The sequence below is a fragment of the Panthera leo genome, chromosome E3 (assembly GCF_018350215.1).
Source record: "Panthera leo isolate Ple1 chromosome E3, P.leo_Ple1_pat1.1, whole genome shotgun sequence".
NCBI classification, from domain to species: domain Eukaryota; kingdom Metazoa; phylum Chordata; class Mammalia; order Carnivora; family Felidae; genus Panthera; species Panthera leo.
In genome coordinates this window covers 40723017-40739968 of record NC_056694.1, presented here as the reverse complement: position 1 = coordinate 40739968, position 16952 = coordinate 40723017, and the positions used below count along the sequence as shown (strand labels likewise).

Genomic DNA, 16952 nt, shown 5'->3' with positions numbered 1-16952 from the left:
CCTCTGCCGGCAAGGGGGTGGTGTGAGGAGGGTTCCATGCCGGCTGCGAAGAGTTCTGCTGAGTGCATTTGACAGCTGGCTAGCGGCTGTGGGTCTTGGAGTGCTGGGGCTTGACTGGAGGGGTGGCCCCCACTTTGCAGACATCCTCTGCACCCATTAGCTTCCTCAGCCTCAGGATCTCTTGTTTGTACCTGCTCGAAGGAGTCAGGCTTAGTCACCTGCCTGGCTGTGCACAAGCCGTGACTCTCTTGCCTGGAGCTGAGGCCCTCAGTTCACTCCCAGCCCACCTGCCTAAGTGCTGGTCCACATAGTCCTGTAGCTCAGAAAGTTGCTCCTCAGCCATCGTGGCCCGGACTAGTAGCTTTGCCCGCTCACGTTCCAGCTCTGCCTGGCATGGGGAGGGCAGAAGCTCTGAGGCAGGACAGAGTGTGAGGAGGGGGTCCCCAGCCAGGCCTTGCCCACTACCTGGGTGCCATGGGAGAAGTCCCGGAGCTTCTGGTGGATCTGGGCCCAGGAGGCAGGTTCCTGGCCCCTGGGAGGAGAGAGGGAGGGGCATGTGTGAGGGCCAGCATCAGGCCAGGTGTTGACCAATGATCATGCTCAAATTGGGGCTCCTAGATTCCTGATTTGCCTGCTGGGAGCCAGTGCAGGACTGCATGGGCCCACCTGTCTACTTTGGGCCCCACTTGGGCCTTTGAGCCATCTGTACAGGAGGACAGCCTTCCCTGTACAGGGACTCAGGCCTAAGTCACGAGGTAAAATAGTGACCCCAGTGCTGTATGGATGTTGATGGAAGACTTTCCCCATTCTAGGGGTCTGCTTCTCGAAACTCGGAGTTGCGCTGACACAGTCCCTGCCCACTGTAGTCAGACACACGGAGATCTAGAGGCAAGGGCTGTGAAAGTCACCAGGCGGCCCACCCCTATCCCGTCCTGGGGCCAGGGCCTCTGCTGGCCATCCCACCACACCTCTTCATCCTTCCGTCCTCTGGGTCTTGCTGAAATGTCCCTTCCTCAGGGTCTCTCCCTGATCCTTCTAGTCACGGTTAGCCCCTCTCCTGTCAGGTACCCCCTTCACCCCAGGCACTTGGCTTTCTGTGATTGTTGATGCCCCCCATATAGACCGAGACCCAAGGACACAGATGGGCCTCCCTGTTCTCCCACCCCGCAGTTAGAGTTGGGGGAATAAATGAATGCTCTCCCCGCAGATCTCCCCAACACCCACCCCAGGGTACTCACTGTGGCTCTGATGTGCTCCCCTGGGAGGCTCCACTGGGTCCCTTCTGTAGGAACAAGAGCAGCGTCATGAGCCCATTGGACTGGAAAGGCTGTGTGGTAGGAACTCTCTGTCAGCTCAGTAAGGCAGGCTACTCAAGGGTTGGACCTTTGCTGAGCCTGTCCTGGGGCTGGGGTTTCTTCTGGGGCTCTGAGCTCCAAGGCCAGTGTAGGGCAGCAGGGAGAGCCCACCTGGGCCTGGAGCTTCCAGAGCTTCGTCTCCAGCCTGGCCTGGTTCTCTGGTAGGTGACTGAGTTCGGTGACCAGGTGCAGAGGCAGTGGCTCCAGGTCTGAGGTGGCTGCATCAAAGGTAGCCTTGGGGGTCCAGGGTGCCCCACTGGGGTCCGCCGGCACCTGCTGCACACTAAGCCACATGCCGGGTCACACAGGGCCACCCCACCCCCAGGTGCCCGTCTCAGGGACGGGCCCACCTGTGGTTGGCCAGCAGCTCCTCATGTCTACGGCTCAGATCTGCCAGGCGCTTGCGGTAGGCGCGAGCAGCCCGGGCCAACTGCTGTTCACGGTTGCGGTGTGCTGCCCGGATGTCCTCCAGAGTGGTCTCCAGGAACGTCCTAAGGGCTGCGGCTTCGGGCACCTGGCCGGTGCGCTTTGCAGACTCCTGGAGGAGATTGGGCGGGGCTGGGGGTGGGGGTGGGGCCAGGGCTGACAAGGGCGGGGCTTGGTTGGGCCCACACTTCCTCCCACGGTTTCCTCTGTGGAGCAGATTGGGCCGTGCGGCAGGCCGGGCCCACGGGGTGTCCGGGAAGCAGCCCAGCGCACTCGGGCCAGGCTTGGGCTCCGCGGGACCCGAAGCCTCCCACCCAGCACAGGGCCACCCCCAGGTGGTGCTCACGGCCACGGCTTGGGCACATCGCTGCAGCTGGATGGCATACTCTTGGTTCAGCTTCTTGAGCTGCAGCTGCAGCTGGGCGTTCTCCGCCTCAGCCTGGCGGAGCTGGCCCTGGCAGGCAGACAATACCTGCGGGTGGAGGCAGCCTTGAACCTGCGCTCCACGAGGTGGCCCTTTGCTGACGCTGTAGGACACCCGTCTACCAGATGTCAGGGGATCGGGCTGGGCCTCACCATGGCTTGTGTGGCCAGTCGCTGCCCAGCTATCTTGGCCTCCTCTCGGGCTCCCTGCAGCCGCCGAGCCAGATCTGCCCTGTAGACGTGGGCGTCAAGCTCAGCTGGGCTCAGGGCGGGGCCTCCCTCTGCCTCTTGGGAACAGCCGATCTGCGCCAGGTGCCCTCGCGGATCCTCCCCATCCCGGGTGAGGCAGCCACTCACACGCGGGTCTCCAGCGCCTGCGTCTGGGCCCTGTGCTGCTCCAGCACTCGCTGCCATTCTCCCTGTAGCTGCCGGGTACACAAGGGCTGGCTGAATGAGACCCCAAGCTCTGGGTCCCTGGCATTGCCCAGCCGCACCCTGGGCTGGGACAGATCTGCACTAATTCCCAGGCTAGGGAGCTGCACGCTCACACTGTTCCCCAGCTTCTGTTGTTCGGTCTTAGGGGTCAAGAAGTCCTCAGGCTGTGCCTGTACAGGAGAGCCGGTCCCAACCTCACTGCGCCCCTGTGCACCCCTGTTTGGCTCCCCGCCGCCCAATCCACCCAGCCAGGCCCTCCATGCACTTAGGGTGACCTGGGGTCTGTGGTGGATGGAGTGTACCTGCTCCCGGGCCTTGTGCCCAAGCCCCTGTGCCGGCTTCTGGCGGCGCCCCAGGTCAGCCTCTGCCGGGGCTGCACAATCTCCATGCAGCTCTAGCTCCAGCACCCGGCTCTCCAGCCGCAGGACCTGCAGGGTGGCCAGGGTGAGCAGGTGCGCCCGCCTGCCAGGACACCCGGGGCAGGTCAACATCATCTGGACCCACGCAGGGCACCAGAGCACACGCGGGAGAGGTGGAGACACAGGCACTCCGTGAGTGTGTACAATCACATGGGGTGCCCCTGGACCCCTCCCAGCACTGGTCCTCGGTATGCACCCTCCTCCTGTGTGTTCAGGGCACATGTGGGCACACATCGGCACCCACCTCACTCTTCAGCTCGAAGAGTTCAGCCTCGTGTTGCTCCCGCAAGTGATGCGTTGTGATCTGCAGGTCAACCAACTCCTTGGAGATCTGTGGGTGGCCAGAGTAAGAGGTGGGGTCTGTGGGACCCTCCTTGCTAGCACCCCAGGGCCCCACACCAACCTGCAGCCGCTGCTCCTCACTCAGTTGTAGATCTGAGGGAAGCTCTGTCTTGAGGCTGGTTGTCCAGTCCTCGGCCTGCCGCAGAACCTGGGGAGGAACCGCCCACCCGCACCCCCCAGGTGGGTCTCAGGCCTGGGCTGTGGCCTCCACTCCCATGGAGCCACCAGCCATGCACTCTTCCTCCCTAATATCCCCTACACACACACACACACACACACACACACACACACACACACACACACCGCCCCCACAGCCTGAGTGAACTAGGCAGTTTCTCCCATGGCCAGGATCAAATCCAGGACATGGCACCCTTCCTGGCCTTTGAGGTGATGGGGAGGCACCCTGACCCCATGACAGAAGCAGGAGTGTCCTTGAAGGACTCACATTCTCAGTGGCCCAGGGTGGGGGCTCCGGCCTGGGGCCTGGGGCTGCTGCATGCTCCATAAGCAAAAGGAAGTCTGGCCCAAGTGCAGTGCCACCTTGCCTACTGGCCTGTTGCTGCAACACAGAGGCTTGGGGCGTTGCTAAGGCCTCTGTTGGTCTCCTGCTGGTCCCCGGTCTCTGAGGGCCCCACCCACGAGGGCAGTCGGGAAGGGGAAGTTCGGTGGTGGCTGAGGAGGTGGGGAGGGGGACTCTCTCAGCTCATTCCATGGTCCGTCCTTTTTGGTTTCCGTTTTCTCCTCTCCGAAATGCAGACCAGCACCGCTGCATTTATCCTGGGCGCAGATGGAACCAGGAGTGCATGAGAGCGCCCAGCCTGGGAAGGTGTGAGACAGAGTGACCGCTGCTGTTACCGTTTTCCTCTCGCAGAGTGCCCTGCTCTACCGTGGGGGTTCACACACTCAGCAGGCGCCCCCTGTGTGCCTGCTGTTTCTGGTCGGACGCTGGGATGGGCAGGCGAACAAACTGCAGATTCTCTCACCACCAGCCTGAGGGAAGGGGGACGCAGACATTCCAGTTAAGGCCTGGGGGTCTCAAGAGGAATGGCTCAGCTCCCGAGCCGGGAAGGCTTCGCGGAGGACGCACCGCAGCGCCCCGCGTGGCGGGGCCGAACGTGCGTGCGGCCCCCACCGGGCACGCGCGCGCCCCCGCCTGCGCACGCTTGTTCCCTGCGCCGGGGCGCGGGCCGGTGGCGGCGGCCAGGCGGAGCGCCGCGCTCCGCTCGGGCCCTGAGGATAGTGCCCTGGGCCCATCTCTGTCCCGCTGTCTCTCAAGCGGTCCGCGCAGTCGGGGGGCGGGCGCAGCCCTTGCGGGTAAGGGGAACATTTCGGGACCCGTGTCGCGCCGTGACGGGAGGGGGGCCTGAGGGGCGGGGCGGGCCTGGAGAGGGGCGGGGCCTTGACGAGGGGCGTGGCTTAGGCAGAGCGCTGAGCGGCACGGGAAGGCGTGGCTCAAGGGGAAGGCGGGGTGAGTGGGGCGGGGCTGGGGAGGTCGTATCGTCGCGAGGGGAGTGGCCTGAGCGTGGAGCGGGCGGTGCGGTCGCGGGGACCGGGCCGGCGGCGGGGGGCGGGGCCTGCGCAGCGGGCGGCGGCGGCGTTGGCGTCGCTGGGGGCTGGCCTCCGCACTTGGCCGGACCGCCTGAGCTTGGGGCGTTGGCTTCCGCACCGGTCCTCCGGGAAGTCCACGGAGCAGGGGGCGGGCTCCCTTTCTGGCCCCCGAAGTGTGTGTGGAGCCGACCCCTCCCTCGCCCAGCCCTGCTTTGAGGGAAGCCCCCGCCCAGGGGAAGGGGCTCAGAAGCGGGGGGCCTCTCTAGGAGAAGACGCGGGGTGCCTGGACTTTGCGACCATGAAGGTCAAGGTCATCCCTGTGCTCGAGGATAACTACATGTACCTGGTCATCGAGGAGCACACGCGGGAGGCTGTGGCCGTGGACGTGGCCGTGCCCAAGAGGGTGAGGGCAACCTGTGGGCGGCGGGGAGCGCCGCGGCGGGCCTAGGCAACTTGGCCCCCGAGGGTCCCCCCACCGCCCCGACCACCCTGGTTGGAGCAGGCCTTTCCCCTATTTTCTAATCTGGAGTCTGCCCTCAAGTTAGGACCACGTCACCTCCGTTTTCCCCGTTCCCTGGTGCCTAACTGTTCTGTACGCACGGGGCGCTCAGATATTGTCTGCTGGGTCTCCCCTACCCCTACCCGTTCCTGGCCTGCCCGGCAGTCTGTGTACATCACACCTGGCGCCCTAGCGTGGGTGGGGGGCGGCCACCTGGCCCGGCCGAATCTCCCTAATTCCCATCCCTTTCAGCTGCTGGAGATCGTGGGCCGGGAGGGGGTGTCACTGACCACTGTGCTGACCACCCACCACCACTGGTGAGCGCGGTCGGGGCGGGCCGAGGCGCGAGGGCATCGCCCCTGCCCCACTCCGACCCGCCTCTGATCCTGCTTCCGCCGCGTCCGCAGGGACCATGCGCGGGGTAACGCGGAGCTGGCGCGGCTGCGGCCGGGGCTGGCCGTGCTGGGCGCGGACGAGCGCATCTGCGCACTGACCCGCAGGCTGGTGCACGGCGAGGAGCTGCAGGTGAGGGCCGGTCCGGGGGCGGGGTGGGGGGTGGGAATGGCGCCGCGGGCCCTCCCGCGTCACCAGCCGCTTGCCCCTCTGCGGCAGTTTGGGGCCATCCATGTGCGCTGTCTCCTGACGCCGGGCCACACCTCCGGCCACATGAGCTACTTCCTATGGGAAGAGGACTGTCCTGATCCGCCGGCTGTGTTCTCGGGTACTGGTCGCCCTACCCCACCAGCCCCACCTCCCTCTGACCCCGCCCCACCTTTCCTGACCTGCTCTCCTCCCCAGGGGATGCGCTGTCGGTGGGTGGCTGTGGCTTGCGCCTGGAGAGCACAGCTCAGCAAATGTATCAGAGCTTGGTCGAGACCCTGGGTACGCTGCCCCCCGAGACGGTGAGCCGGCATCCCTTGCCTTCCTGCAGGGTCCAGAGTCCCTGCACAACCTCCACACTCTGTACCTGCCTTGTGCCAGAGATACAGAGTGAACCTTAGCCAAGGAGTCCAGGCAGATCAGGCCTGGGGTTCTGGGGTCCAGGGAGGGTCCAGGCCAGCCCCGGTGAGCGCCTTCCCCCATCACTGCCTGTGGCAGCTCTGTGCACCCTCTGAGTGCCTCCTTTCTCCAGAAGGTGTTCTGTGGCCACGAGCACACGCTGGGCAACCTTGAGTTTGCACAGAAAGTGGAGCCCGGCAATGACCACGTGAGGGCCAAGCTGTCATGGGCCAAGGTGCGGCCACTCCTCTGAATGGCGAGGTTTGGAGGGTGGATGAAGATTGGGACGGAGGAGGGGCACTGCAGGGGGAGTCAGGCATGACTGGCCTGGAGTGATCAGACCTGGCTTAGCCTTGAGTATCCTGCTGACTGAGGCTCCTATTGGTGAGGGGAGGGATTGGTGGCCTCGGACAAGGGGCTGGGCAGCTGGCAGAACTGACCCAAGGGTGGCTGCCCTCAAGTACTAGATGGGGCGAGGCAGCCCTTCTTCTGCTCCTGCCCCCAGGAAGGGGCGGGGCTGAGTGGAGCGGAGTTGTCTGGGGCTCTCGAGACAAGGCTGTGACAAGGGCCTGTGGTCATTCCAGAAGAGGGATGAGGACGACATGCCCACAGTGCCATCCACCCTGGGCGAGGAGCTCCTCTACAACCCCTTCCTAAGGGTGGCGTGAGTACTGGTCGGCACCCCAGGCCTTCTTGCGGGGGCCCTGTGCCCACTCCAGGGGCTGTCCCACCGAGCAGGCTGCCTGAGGGCCGGCCTGCTGGCCTTAAGCCCGACTCGACAGCCACTTGGGCTCTGCAGGAGGTGCCAGGGAACTGGTTATTGGGCTGACTTGCACCAGGGAGAGGCTGCTCACTAAGTGTCCTCTGCCAGCACCCACCCGGCAGTGTCCCCAGGGAGAGTCCCCACGGCGCCCCCTCTCCCCGCAGAGAAGAGCCTGTGTGCAAGTTCACGGGGAAGGCGGCCCCGGCCGAGGTCCTGGAGGCACTCTGCAGGGAGCGGGCAAGCTTCGAGCGGGCAGCTGAGCCCCTGCAGCCGCAGGCCCGGGCTCTCCTGGCACTGCAGTGGGGGCCCTGAGCACACCCCAACAGAAGTGAGCCCCAAGTGGACCCACCGTGCGGCCCGGCAGCACATCTCTTCTCCTTCAACCCTCGGCACATTGAGCCCACAGGAGGGTTGCGTCTGGAACCTTCCATGGCCCCACCCAGCTGGCTGGCTGGCTTTGGAGGGTAGGCACCCTGGCAGGGGACATATGAGGCCCCTCTCTGGGGTGCATGTGAGCCCTGAGACCTGGGTGTTTGGGAAGCAGCCTAGTGGGGTTCACGGGGCTTTTGAACTTTGAATAAAGCTTTGAAAGACTTTTTTGATGCTGGTGGATGCTCTCGGAGAGAAACCATCGGGAGAGAGATCCCTTTATTAGACTTGGAACTTGGTAAGGAAAGGCCTGTGGGCTCAGCCTGATCTGTCCTCTCCCCCACTCCTGTAAGTGGAGAAGGGACTTCATGCCTAGTCTCAGCGGTCTCTCTCACAGAGCCTGCTTCCCATCTGGAATTCTGCCCCGAGAACGCAAGCTGTCAGGTCCCAGAGGCCATGCCTGGCATCATCAGTGCCCAGTCCCAGGCGGGGCAGGTGCTGCACCCCAGCAGGGGGTGTCGCAGGCTGGGCGCCCTTCTCCTGCCAGCATTCTACGCCGTCCAGCGCGGTAGGGTTCCTCACGCTGGGCTCCAAGTTTGACCGGCCCGGCAGGCGCAGCCCATCACTGTCCTTCACAGCCTGGCTTCGGTGGGAGCCTGGCTCCTACTTTTGTTCTGCCTTGTGCAGCCCACGGGACCGGCTGAAACCCTCACACGCTTGGGCCACAAGGCAGGAGTGGCCAGCACCCTGCTCGCAGAGCTGGGCCTGTGGGGAGGTTCTGGGACCTTGTGGACCATCTGACCTCCTGCAGTGGGCAGTCAGGACGAGCACACCTGTCCTGGCTATGGGTCCTGAGGCTCGTTTCTGTATGGGCTCCGGCACATCCCCACAGCTGACGTCCGCGTTTTGGGGGTGGTCCCCGGGGTCTCGGGACACGACCTTCCCGGGAGTGCGGGTGTGGGCTGTGGCGGGCCTAGAAGGCTGGCGAGGAGGCCTCCTACCACCTGATGCCGAGGCTGGAGCTGGCCTTCTCCACCGCGTGGTAGCTCGTGTGCAGCAGGCGGCCAGCACGCTCCGAGCCCTCGCCCTGCAGCCAGCACCTGTACAGTTCCTGGATGCCGGGTGCATCCTCCGGCGCCTCTGTCCTGACCATGCTATACAGCGTCTCCACGCGCTGGAGAAGCTCCTTGCCGGGCGTGTTGGGGGCCTTGAGCTGGCCTCCGCCGTTCAAGCAGCCTGTAGCAGAGCAAGACAGGTGAGCGCACGGTGACAGGGAGGATGCCTATACCGGGGAGTGGGGGAAGGGGCTTGGGAAGCACAGCACGACCCCTTCCCAACACCGGCCCTCCTGAGCCTCCTGACCCCCGGGCTCCGCCTCCACCCCTCCTGCCCTGGTGAGACACTGCCCGCAGCCCTGGTCCTGGAAAGGGCCCCCGTGCCCTCTGGGAGAAGCGGGCCCCACCCCAGCTACCTGCGGGGCAGGCCATGACCTCCACATAGTGGTACGGGCAGCGCCCTCGCTTGAGCTTCTGCACCAGGTTCTGGATGTTCCGGAAGCCATAGGCCGCGGCAAAGTGCAGCACGATTTGGCCCTCCTTCTCCAGGGTTACCTCCTGGAAGTCCTTGTTCCTGGGGGGAGCACAGGCCAGGCTCCCTCGGTACCCGACCCTGCAGGCACCTCTGCCCCCTAACCGGCTCCTCGGTGAGGGACGGGGAGGACAGGGATGGAAGGACAGGGTAGAAAGCTCGCTTCCGCCGTTAGGCAGGGGGCCTCAGTGTCCTGATCCTCCCTCCCAAGAATGGCCGTGAGGCGTGGCGAGGTCGCACAAAGCCCCCGGCCCTCCCTCTGTGGAAGGGAGCATCGTGTCGGGACACACCCTGTGCCAGGCGCGCCACCGTGGCCTTGGGGCTCTCACCCCCTGTGGTGTGGGCAGGGACGCGGACCGCTGGGTGGGGAGGCCGGTTCACGTGAGCGGGAGAGGAGGGCTGGTGCCCTGGGTCTTCCCCCACCCCAGCCTGCCGCCCTGTCCCCATGCTCCAGCCCTTCCCACCGACCTCAGGGGTCTGTAGGTGATCTCGTCCACGTGGATTCCAAAGAGCTCCCGGGCTGCGTGCTGGAACACGTGCTCCAGGTAGCCCCCTGAGCCCCCGCCCCGATGGCTGCTGGGCTCCTGGGCAGACACACTGCTGCACCTGGGGAGCAGAGCATGGCCTCGGTGGCAGCGGGAGCTTTCGGGTGACCTTTTGTCTCTCCCCTGTGAGGGAGCTGCTTGCTAGATGGGAGAGGAGTCCAGAACCCCCAGGGCCTCTGTCTGCGTGTCAAGAGGAAGCTCAGGTGGGAGAAATCGTTCCTCTGTTGAGTCACCTATTTGGGGAGCTCAGACGTGTGTCAAGTTTGGGACAGCTCTGATGACCATCAGTGCACTGTCCGTTGGCCATGTCATGAACTTGACCACCTCTGTGTGCACTGAGACCGGCGACAGGGCGGAGGCGGACCTGGCTGGGAGGAAGTCACGGTGGAGAAGAGGAAGGGAAGGGACGCAGAGCTGAGGTCCATCTGGGGACCGTCTACCCCCACGCCCTCACTGCTGCTGCTTGCCAGCGCGCCTGCAACCCCCCAACCCACACGTCGAGCTCCCCGACGCTGGATTCACGTTCTCCCCTCTGCTGCAGTGGGTGGTGACTTACAGACTGTCCAGGGGGGCTGGCTCCAGTTCCGAGAGTGAGACCCCTTCTTCTTCCAGCAGCTTGAAGACTTCTCCTACAATAAGACCCCAGCACAGGGGCGCTTCAGCTGAGATCTCAATCAAAACAGAACGCTGAGGAAACCCACGTCATCTGCATCCCTGGCAACCTGTACCTTAGCTCCAGAGACCCAGATGTCCACCTCCTGGCTTATGGGTGGAGGGCCAACCTGGCCACTGAGGCGAGGAAGGACGCCACTTCTGAGGACCCTCAGAAGAGCCAGCCAGCTCCCCAGACCCGCAGCCCACCCTCCACCCTCCCAGCAGCGTGGCGGGGGGTGGACATACCCATCCCTGGACCCGCCGCGGTGCGGTCGTGGCTCCCCATGAGGTGGAGAGGGGCGGGCATGTGTTCATGCAGGGAGGCCCCCCATCCCCCCCCCCCCCCCCGCCACTGTCTGGGTTCCTGAGCATTTTCTTTTCTGTATTTTAAGCACTTGGGAGACTGTGAGGCTGCTCAACTCAAAAATGGGGTGACGGGCCCATGTGAGTCAGAGTGGATGACGAGAATCCCCACCCGTCTCTTCATGCAGACTGTTTTAGAGCAAACACCCGGCCCTTTGGCCACACGTCCCCCAAGACAATGGAACAGCCGTGAGGTCTGATCTGGCACCCAGGGGAAGGCCACCGGCTGCCTCATGCATAGGGGCTGGCAGCTGCAGCCAGAGCCTGCGGGCAGGACCCGGGCAATACCACTACGTGGGACCCACACCTGTGGTGACAACACAATCCACGTCACGAGTCTGGTAGTCCTGGCTGAAAAAGTCTGGTCTGGAAGCTTCCAGCTTTTTGTCATAGCAGGGCATGACCGTCACATGGTAGATGCTGTCCGGGGTCAAACGCTGCAGGGAAATGTGGAACTGTGAAGTCGCTGCCTGACCTGATAGTAAAGGAGCCCGCAGGATAAGGTGGGGGGTGACATCACAGGCGCGGCCTGGGACACAGGCGGCCAGCGGCCAGGATGGGACCGAGATTCCTCATGCGGCCATGTACACATCGGAGGTCTTGGCTCATCTTTGAGAACAATGGCAGTGAATCGTTCACAGCTGGAATATTTTTGTTACCTGCTGCTGGGCAAAGAAGTCCTTGACCAGGGAGCCCATGACCTGCTGTGGGGACCGAACAGTGCTGAGGTAGGGGATGAGGAAGCTTCCGTGCGTCTTCTCCGCGTAGCAGATCCAGCCTGAGGCCGACACGGGGAACAAACGGGGTGTCTGAGCAGCTGGGCAGGGAGTGGCATGACCTTCTGGGGTGCACCGGCTTGTACGGGGAGTTTTGGTCCCGTTAAAGAATGTCCCTACTCCGCTGTCACTGCCGTGTGCTTCTAGCATCTGTGGGATCAGAGTCTTGGGGAACTTGGTGACCCCAGGTGGCTCTCAGGGCAGCTCCTTCTGCCGAGGCGGCCATTGTGGCAGAAGCCTCGTGTGGCCCCACCCAGCGTTCCTGTCCCCCGTGTCCCGCAGCGTGAACACACCTGGGCAGGCGGACGCGAGCACAGGCAAGGCCTGCTGGGAGCCGGCCTGTCCTCGGAATCTCTGTACAAACTCTCGCTGGCTCTCAAGGAGACTGAAGTTCCTCGAGAAGGAGGTATCGAACACGTAGTGCACCCCTGCAACACAAGCACCTGCCTCACCGCCACGAAGCGTGGCTACATCGCAAGGCCCCGATCACGCCCCTGGGAGCGGGGAACGCCACTTTCCAGGGGCGCTTCAGCTGTCTGCACAGCGGCTGTCCGGGCCAGGCCACACCTCTTGTGCCCGCCCCATGTCATCCCAGGCCTGCTCCTGGCTCACAGAGATCGACAAAGTCTTTGGGAGCCAGAGCGTGACAGGGGACCAGGGAAACGGGCCTCGAGGGTGATAGTTTAAAAACAATACAAGGGGGAGCAAATTCCAGAGAATTCCAGGAATTCCAGACTGGAGGAGGACAGCCACGATTCAGATGGCTGCCTCTTAAAAGGCTCAGCTCTCATTTGTCAAACCCAAACTTCATACTGAAGTCAACTCAGAACAGTTTCTGGTGCGTTTGAGTTCAGTGAGTCAGAGGCCGGAGGAGCCCCTCGCTGGACCCCGCACACGCTGAGCTCAGCACACACGCGAGGTCTGCTGCCTACCGATTTTCTTGAAGAATGCAGTCAGCTTCCTGGCGGTGTCTGTAGGGTTCAGCCCGAACTGTGCGGCCAGCGATGCCCTGGACTGGGGCGAGACGGACACGACAACCAGCTTCTGCTGACCGGGGGCCGCCGTCTGCAAAGCAGAGGACACATGCTCACTCGCTGTGTTTTACAGACTCCCAGGGGGCCAGCGCTGGGGGGAGTGCGTGCTGCCTCCGGCAGGGCGGGTCGCTTCCACGTACACGCAGGGCCCCACACCCCGGTGTGAAATCCTGACCAGCAATTCACGGGCATCCTGCCGACGAGACCTACAAGAGGCAGGAGGCACCAGATGGGCTGCCCTTGGCAGCGAGAGCAAAGGACACTGGGGCTGACGTCAGCTTAAAAAAGTCTCAAAGACGCCCACCACTTACCTTATTGGCATCTATAACCTTCCGCAGCTCCTCGTGGCTTTGCTGAGTGATGAGCACGGTCTCTGCCGAGGTGACACAGCCACTGCATGCCAGGCAGTCATCCAGCGAGATCTTGGCCTTCTCCAGCTTCCGGGTCCCTCCATCCTGGAAAGCACAAGCACTCGGGACTCAGAGGGCCTCTACGCAAGGACACGAGCACTCAGCATAATGGAACCTGAAGAAAGCCTTTATTCTCTGGCTCACAACACCGACAACCAATGTGGTGGGAGGCTGGCTTTGTGTGCCACTGAATTTTTAAAAATTAAATATTGGTTGGGGCGCCTGGGTGGCTCAGTCTCTGAAGTGTCCAACTTTGGCTCAGGTCAGGACCTCACGGTTTGTGGGTTCAAGCCCCTCATCAGGCTCCGTGCTGACAGTTAAGAGCCTGGAGCTTGCTTCAGATTCTGTGTCTCCTTCTCTCTCTGCCCCTCCCCTTCTCAAGTTCGCTCTCTCTCTCAAAAATAAACAGAAAAAAATAAAAAGAGAGTGTCAGACGCTTAACCAACTGAGCCGCCCAGGGGGTCCTTAACTGGAAAATCTTACAGAATTAGAACTCACAGAGGGGGGAGAGAGGGAAGGGAAGACAGGAACCACCATCTGCAAAAAGAGCTCCCCCCGCAGCTCCATGTTCTGCCTCTGTGCCCCTCCACCGCCACCCCAGGCACCATCTCTGCCCTCCCAGCCGTGACGACAGTGAATCTGACCACTCTGATGACAGCGAAAGGTCCCATGATCTCCGCACCTGTGACTGGACGGAGCAGCAAAAACAGGTGTTTGACCATCTGGGCTGGAACTTACCTGAGTGACCTGGAAGTAACTGCCATCGTCTTCGATGTGGATCTTGGCCACGCCGCTTCCCGACCTCTTATCCACCTTCATGGGCTTGATGCAATCCTGTACCAGGAAGAGACCCCAAGTGGGGGCCCGAGTGTGTGGAGGTTACCGAAGAGGAGGGGCACCACCACACGGGACAGGGGTGCTTCCCGACTCTCTTCCTGCCACAGCAGCAGTCATGGCAATACAGCTGTCACCCTGCTTGCACAGGGGCACACGTTCTAACCCCTGCCAGCACTGAGGCCTACTCTGCAGCTCAGTCAGGGGAAGGCGGCCTTGGCTGGGCCTACACACTAACGTGCCTGCGGGCACCACCAGCCCTGACCTTTACTCTGTTCAGCACAAACCGAAGGCGTGGCCACACATGGAGAGGCAGTGTTACCCTGGCTACCAAGAGGACGCCCAGGAATCACCACTTCTGCATCCCTCCAGGAACACTTGGAGTCCCCGCCTTGCCCAGTGAAATGTTCTTTTTCTCTTCAACTTCGAGTTCTTGCCCTTTCTCGCTGTCACTACAAGAGTCTCTCTGGCCATTCCCTTCCCAGAGATGATCAGCCCCAGAAAGCCCTGGTGGGGGGGGGGGGGGGCCTGTGCAAGCTCATCCCTGACCTCGGAGCTGTGACCAGCCCCATGCCCTCCCCCTCCCACCCCTGTGTGTCCTGCGCAGCTGGTGCAGTTGATAGGCAGCTACACCGGAGAAGGCCGCCTCCCGCTTCCAAGTGTACCTGACCTGTCCCCTTTAGGGCCAAGCTAGGTCCTCCCCAAACCAGCACCTAGGACGACCACCGCCCCCCCCCTCCCCCCCGTCACGGTAGGTGATTCCAAGGGACCTACTCCCCTGCCTTCCAAACTGAGATGGGATCATTCCCCGCCCCCGTCTACCAGAGTAAGCGGACAGGTTCGTCCGGCCTCAGTCCTGAGCCCGCCACTGCCCGGCTCCCTCCCGCTTCCTGCTGCCCACTCGGCACTCCCGTCCCCCGGTCGCGCCGAGGACAGCGTGATGACCCGAAACTACTTGTCCTATTGGGCGCTGCGGGATGGTGACCTGGCCTCGCCTCGCCTCGCGGCACAGGAACCCGGCTCGGGGCGCCTCCATCCCTGGCCTCGGGTCCCCATCGGTAGGAAGCTAGCCCGAGCGCCAGAGGCCCGGGGGCGGGGAGTCTGGGTTCCGATCTCGTTCTTCAGGGAAAGAAACCGAGCGGAGGGGAGTCCTCCCCCACCCCCCGCCAGGCACGGCCGCCACCCACCCGGGCCGCCCCACCTGAGACGGTCCGATGAAGTCATCCAGGTCTGTCAGCTGCAGCACCCCGCTGAAGGGCGACGCCATGGCGGCCGTACTGCGGCTGGGCGCGGGGCGCCGACGTCGCCAAGCGGCGCGAAACTGCGGGACTGTTCCGCCACGCTGCCGGAAAGCGACCCGCCTGGCGCATGCGCATCCGCGTCCCCCCGGGCCGCGCGCCCCCTGCCGGCGGGGCCCGTGCCGCGGGGGAGCGTGTCCCCTTCCCGGCCTCCTGAGCGCGGGCGGAGGGGCCGCCAGGACCACAGTGTCGCCTCCCTCACCCAGGGCTCACTGCCGGCGGGATATGCGGCCCTGAGTCCTTGCCCTGGGAGCTTGCAGAAGCAGCAGCCTTGCTATACTTGGTGGCAGGGGCGCTCGAGACCCCAGAAGGGCGCCTGCCTCCCCCCCCCCCCCCCCCCCCCCCCCCCCCCCCCGGGCGTGCAGTTCCTGTTGCAGAGTGAGGGAAATGGAAGTGACAGGGCGGGCAGCGCTCCCCACAACTCGGCGGCTCCGTGCGGAGCTTCTCTCACGGGCTCCGACACCCTGTTCTGTCATTTTGGGAGACCAGCTTGGGAAAGCGCCGTTTCCCTGTAAGGTTTGGTAGCGCGACGCGGGACTGCTGCTGGCCAGGCTCGGGCCCTGGGCCGTTATAAATCGTGTCGGGTCCAGTTTTATTGCCACTACTGACCCCTTTTTAGTGGGGCTTTCCAGACACCTGCAGGAGTTGAGTCTGGCACGTCCCGGTGTTCATCTCGTGTTTCTGAGGGCCCAGCCTGGCCTGTGCTCCCCAGTCTCCTTGCAGTACTTAACCCAGTGTGGACTTGAGTGCTGCTGACTCCCACACCTGCCTGTGGGCTTTCCCCGAGGCCCAGGGACCCAAGGTCCACCGGCAGGGGCAGCGTCCTCGGGCCCCTGCAGCTGCTCCTCTTGGCTGCCAAGACAGGACTTTCTCCTACAGCAGCTGGGTCAGGCTTTCCCTAGCAGCTAGGGGAGCTCCGCTTCCAGGCCCCCAGGCGCCACCCGTCCCCTGTCCCAACAATACCTGACCGAGGTCTGAGATACGGTGCTTGAAATCTGGACAATCCCAAGCGATTCTTAGAAGTGGGCGAGCCCCAACCAACCTTAGTTTCACCGAAATGCCCCAGAGTAGGTTTCCAAAAGACTCGTGAGAGTAACAAGCGGCATCGAGACGGGGGCCAGGAGTGAGGGTCCGTTAGGAGTGGTGGAGAGGATTTACACGGGAGGGGCCCTGGCTGAGGCTGGGGGGACAGGGAGGGTTCTCCCGACGCTGGAAAGGGGGGCTGCAGCCAGTAGGTGTGCAGAGCCGGGGTCCCTGCAGGGTGGGCTTCCTGCCTCCTTCCCCCGGAACCCCAGTCTGTGGGAGCGAACCAGGTGGAGCAAAGGGTGGGGGTGGACGAAAGTGGAAGAGCCCACGCGTCCATTGGCAGATGAGTGGGTAGACGGGCGAGGACTCAGCTGTAAAGCCGTGTAGATGAGCCCTGGTGACATGATGCTCGGCGAGAGAAGCCAGTCGAAAGGCCGCCTATCGTAGGATTCCATTTCTATGAAGCCCGTGAAATAGGCAACTCCACAGGGACGTTAAGCAGATTGGAGGTTGCCAGGGGCCCGGAGGAGGCTTCCGGGTGAGGTGATGAGAAAGTTTTGGAAAGCGAGGTAATCTTTGCACAACACTGTAACTAATGCCACTTAAAAAGGGTTGCTATGGCAACTTTTGTTGTAGGTATGTTACCACAATTTGAAAACTACTAATGTAATATATCAAAAATCACGGAACGGCACCCTTTAAGTGGGCAGATTTTATGGCATGTGCATCTATATCTCAATAAAACTGGCTGCCCCAAGGTAGCTTCAAGAGGTCCGGACGCTGAGTGCACCCAGGTTGGCCTAGCATCGAACCGTCGGTCCCAGCATCCCCGTGCCGTGCCTGGGCG

At 63.1% G+C, this 16952-nt stretch overlaps 3 protein-coding genes across 9 annotated transcripts; 1 reads left to right on the top strand and 2 right to left on the bottom strand.

The window, feature by feature from the left end:
- Positions 1-35: 35 nt before the first annotated feature.
- On the bottom strand, positions 36-4474 carry CCDC78 (coiled-coil domain containing 78). Of its 5 annotated transcripts, none has more exons than XM_042921418.1 (14): positions 4384-4474; positions 3846-4218; positions 3462-3548; positions 3303-3389; positions 2942-3067; positions 2562-2629; positions 2358-2436; positions 2128-2253; positions 1706-1893; positions 1467-1638; positions 1239-1327; positions 466-532; positions 288-388; positions 36-191 (listed from the first exon to the last, which is right to left on the bottom strand). In XM_042921418.1, the coding sequence occupies exons 2-14, from the start codon at positions 3903-3905 to the stop codon at positions 80-82; spliced, it is 1362 nt and encodes a 453-aa protein (XP_042777352.1). In that variant the 5' UTR covers positions 3906-4218; positions 4384-4474; the 3' UTR covers positions 36-79. The 5 variants fall into 5 exon arrangements, 4 of the variants coding, with proteins under 4 accessions (XP_042777352.1, XP_042777354.1, XP_042777353.1 ...); XM_042921420.1 differs by having other exon boundaries at positions 1239-1282; XM_042921419.1 differs by having other exon boundaries at positions 2128-2235.
- A 499-nt stretch (positions 4475-4973) lies between these two features.
- Positions 4974-7806, top strand: HAGHL (hydroxyacylglutathione hydrolase like). Of its 3 annotated transcripts, none has more exons than XM_042921425.1 (8): positions 4974-5351; positions 5700-5764; positions 5855-5972; positions 6060-6168; positions 6246-6349; positions 6583-6681; positions 7031-7110; positions 7374-7806. In XM_042921425.1, exons 1-8 carry the CDS (start codon positions 5247-5249, stop codon positions 7519-7521), a joined length of 828 nt encoding a protein of 275 aa, XP_042777359.1. In that variant the 5' UTR covers positions 4974-5246; the 3' UTR covers positions 7522-7806. The 3 variants fall into 3 exon arrangements, with proteins under 3 accessions (XP_042777359.1, XP_042777358.1, XP_042777360.1); XM_042921424.1 differs by having other exon boundaries at positions 6580-6681; XM_042921426.1 differs by lacking the exon at positions 7031-7110 and having other exon boundaries at positions 6580-6681.
- A 34-nt stretch (positions 7807-7840) lies between these two features.
- On the bottom strand, positions 7841-15088 carry CIAO3 (cytosolic iron-sulfur assembly component 3). The gene is made up of 11 exons (XM_042921417.1): positions 14983-15088; positions 13686-13781; positions 12849-12992; positions 12436-12568; positions 11797-11931; positions 11387-11505; positions 11035-11164; positions 10267-10339; positions 9634-9771; positions 9050-9207; positions 7841-8814 (listed from the first exon to the last, which is right to left on the bottom strand). Exons 1-11 carry the CDS (start codon positions 15046-15048, stop codon positions 8576-8578), a joined length of 1431 nt encoding a protein of 476 aa, XP_042777351.1. The 5' UTR covers positions 15049-15088; the 3' UTR covers positions 7841-8575.
- Positions 15089-16952: the final 1864 nt, after the last annotated feature.

What these genes read in the sequence shown, in the direction of transcription:
- HAGHL (XM_042921424.1), top strand. Translation starts at nt 5,247, where the DNA reads ATGAAGGTCAAGGTCATCCCTGTGCTCGAGGATAACTACATGTACCTG. An exon ending in CTGACCACCCACCACCACTG is followed by an intron (nt 5,765 to 5,854) that starts GTGAGCGCGGTC and finishes CCGCGTCCGCAG; the next exon opens with GGACCATGCGCGGGGTAACG. An exon ending in TCCGCCGGCTGTGTTCTCGG is followed by an intron (nt 6,169 to 6,245) that starts GTACTGGTCGCC and finishes TCTCCTCCCCAG; the next exon opens with GGGATGCGCTGTCGGTGGGT.
- CIAO3 (XM_042921417.1), bottom strand. Translation starts at nt 15,048, where the DNA reads ATGGCGTCGCCCTTCAGCGGGGTGCTGCAGCTGACAGACCTGGATGAC. An exon ending in GCTCGCGTCCGCCTGCCCAG is followed by an intron (nt 11,506 to 11,796) that starts GTGTGTTCACGC and finishes TGTCGGCCTCAG; the next exon opens with GCTGGATCTGCTACGCGGAG. An exon ending in GGATTGTGTTGTCACCACAG is followed by an intron (nt 10,340 to 11,034) that starts GTGTGGGTCCCA and finishes GTCTTATTGTAG; the next exon opens with GAGAAGTCTTCAAGCTGCTG.
- CCDC78 (XM_042921418.1), bottom strand. Translation starts at nt 3,905, where the DNA reads ATGGAGCATGCAGCAGCCCCAGGCCCCAGGCCGGAGCCCCCACCCTGG. An exon ending in TCTGGAAGCTCCAGGCCCAG is followed by an intron (nt 1,328 to 1,466) that starts GTGGGCTCTCCC and finishes CCTACCACACAG; the next exon opens with CCTTTCCAGTCCAATGGGCT. An exon ending in ACTTCTCCCATGGCACCCAG is followed by an intron (nt 389 to 465) that starts GTAGTGGGCAAG and finishes TCCCCATGCCAG; the next exon opens with GCAGAGCTGGAACGTGAGCG.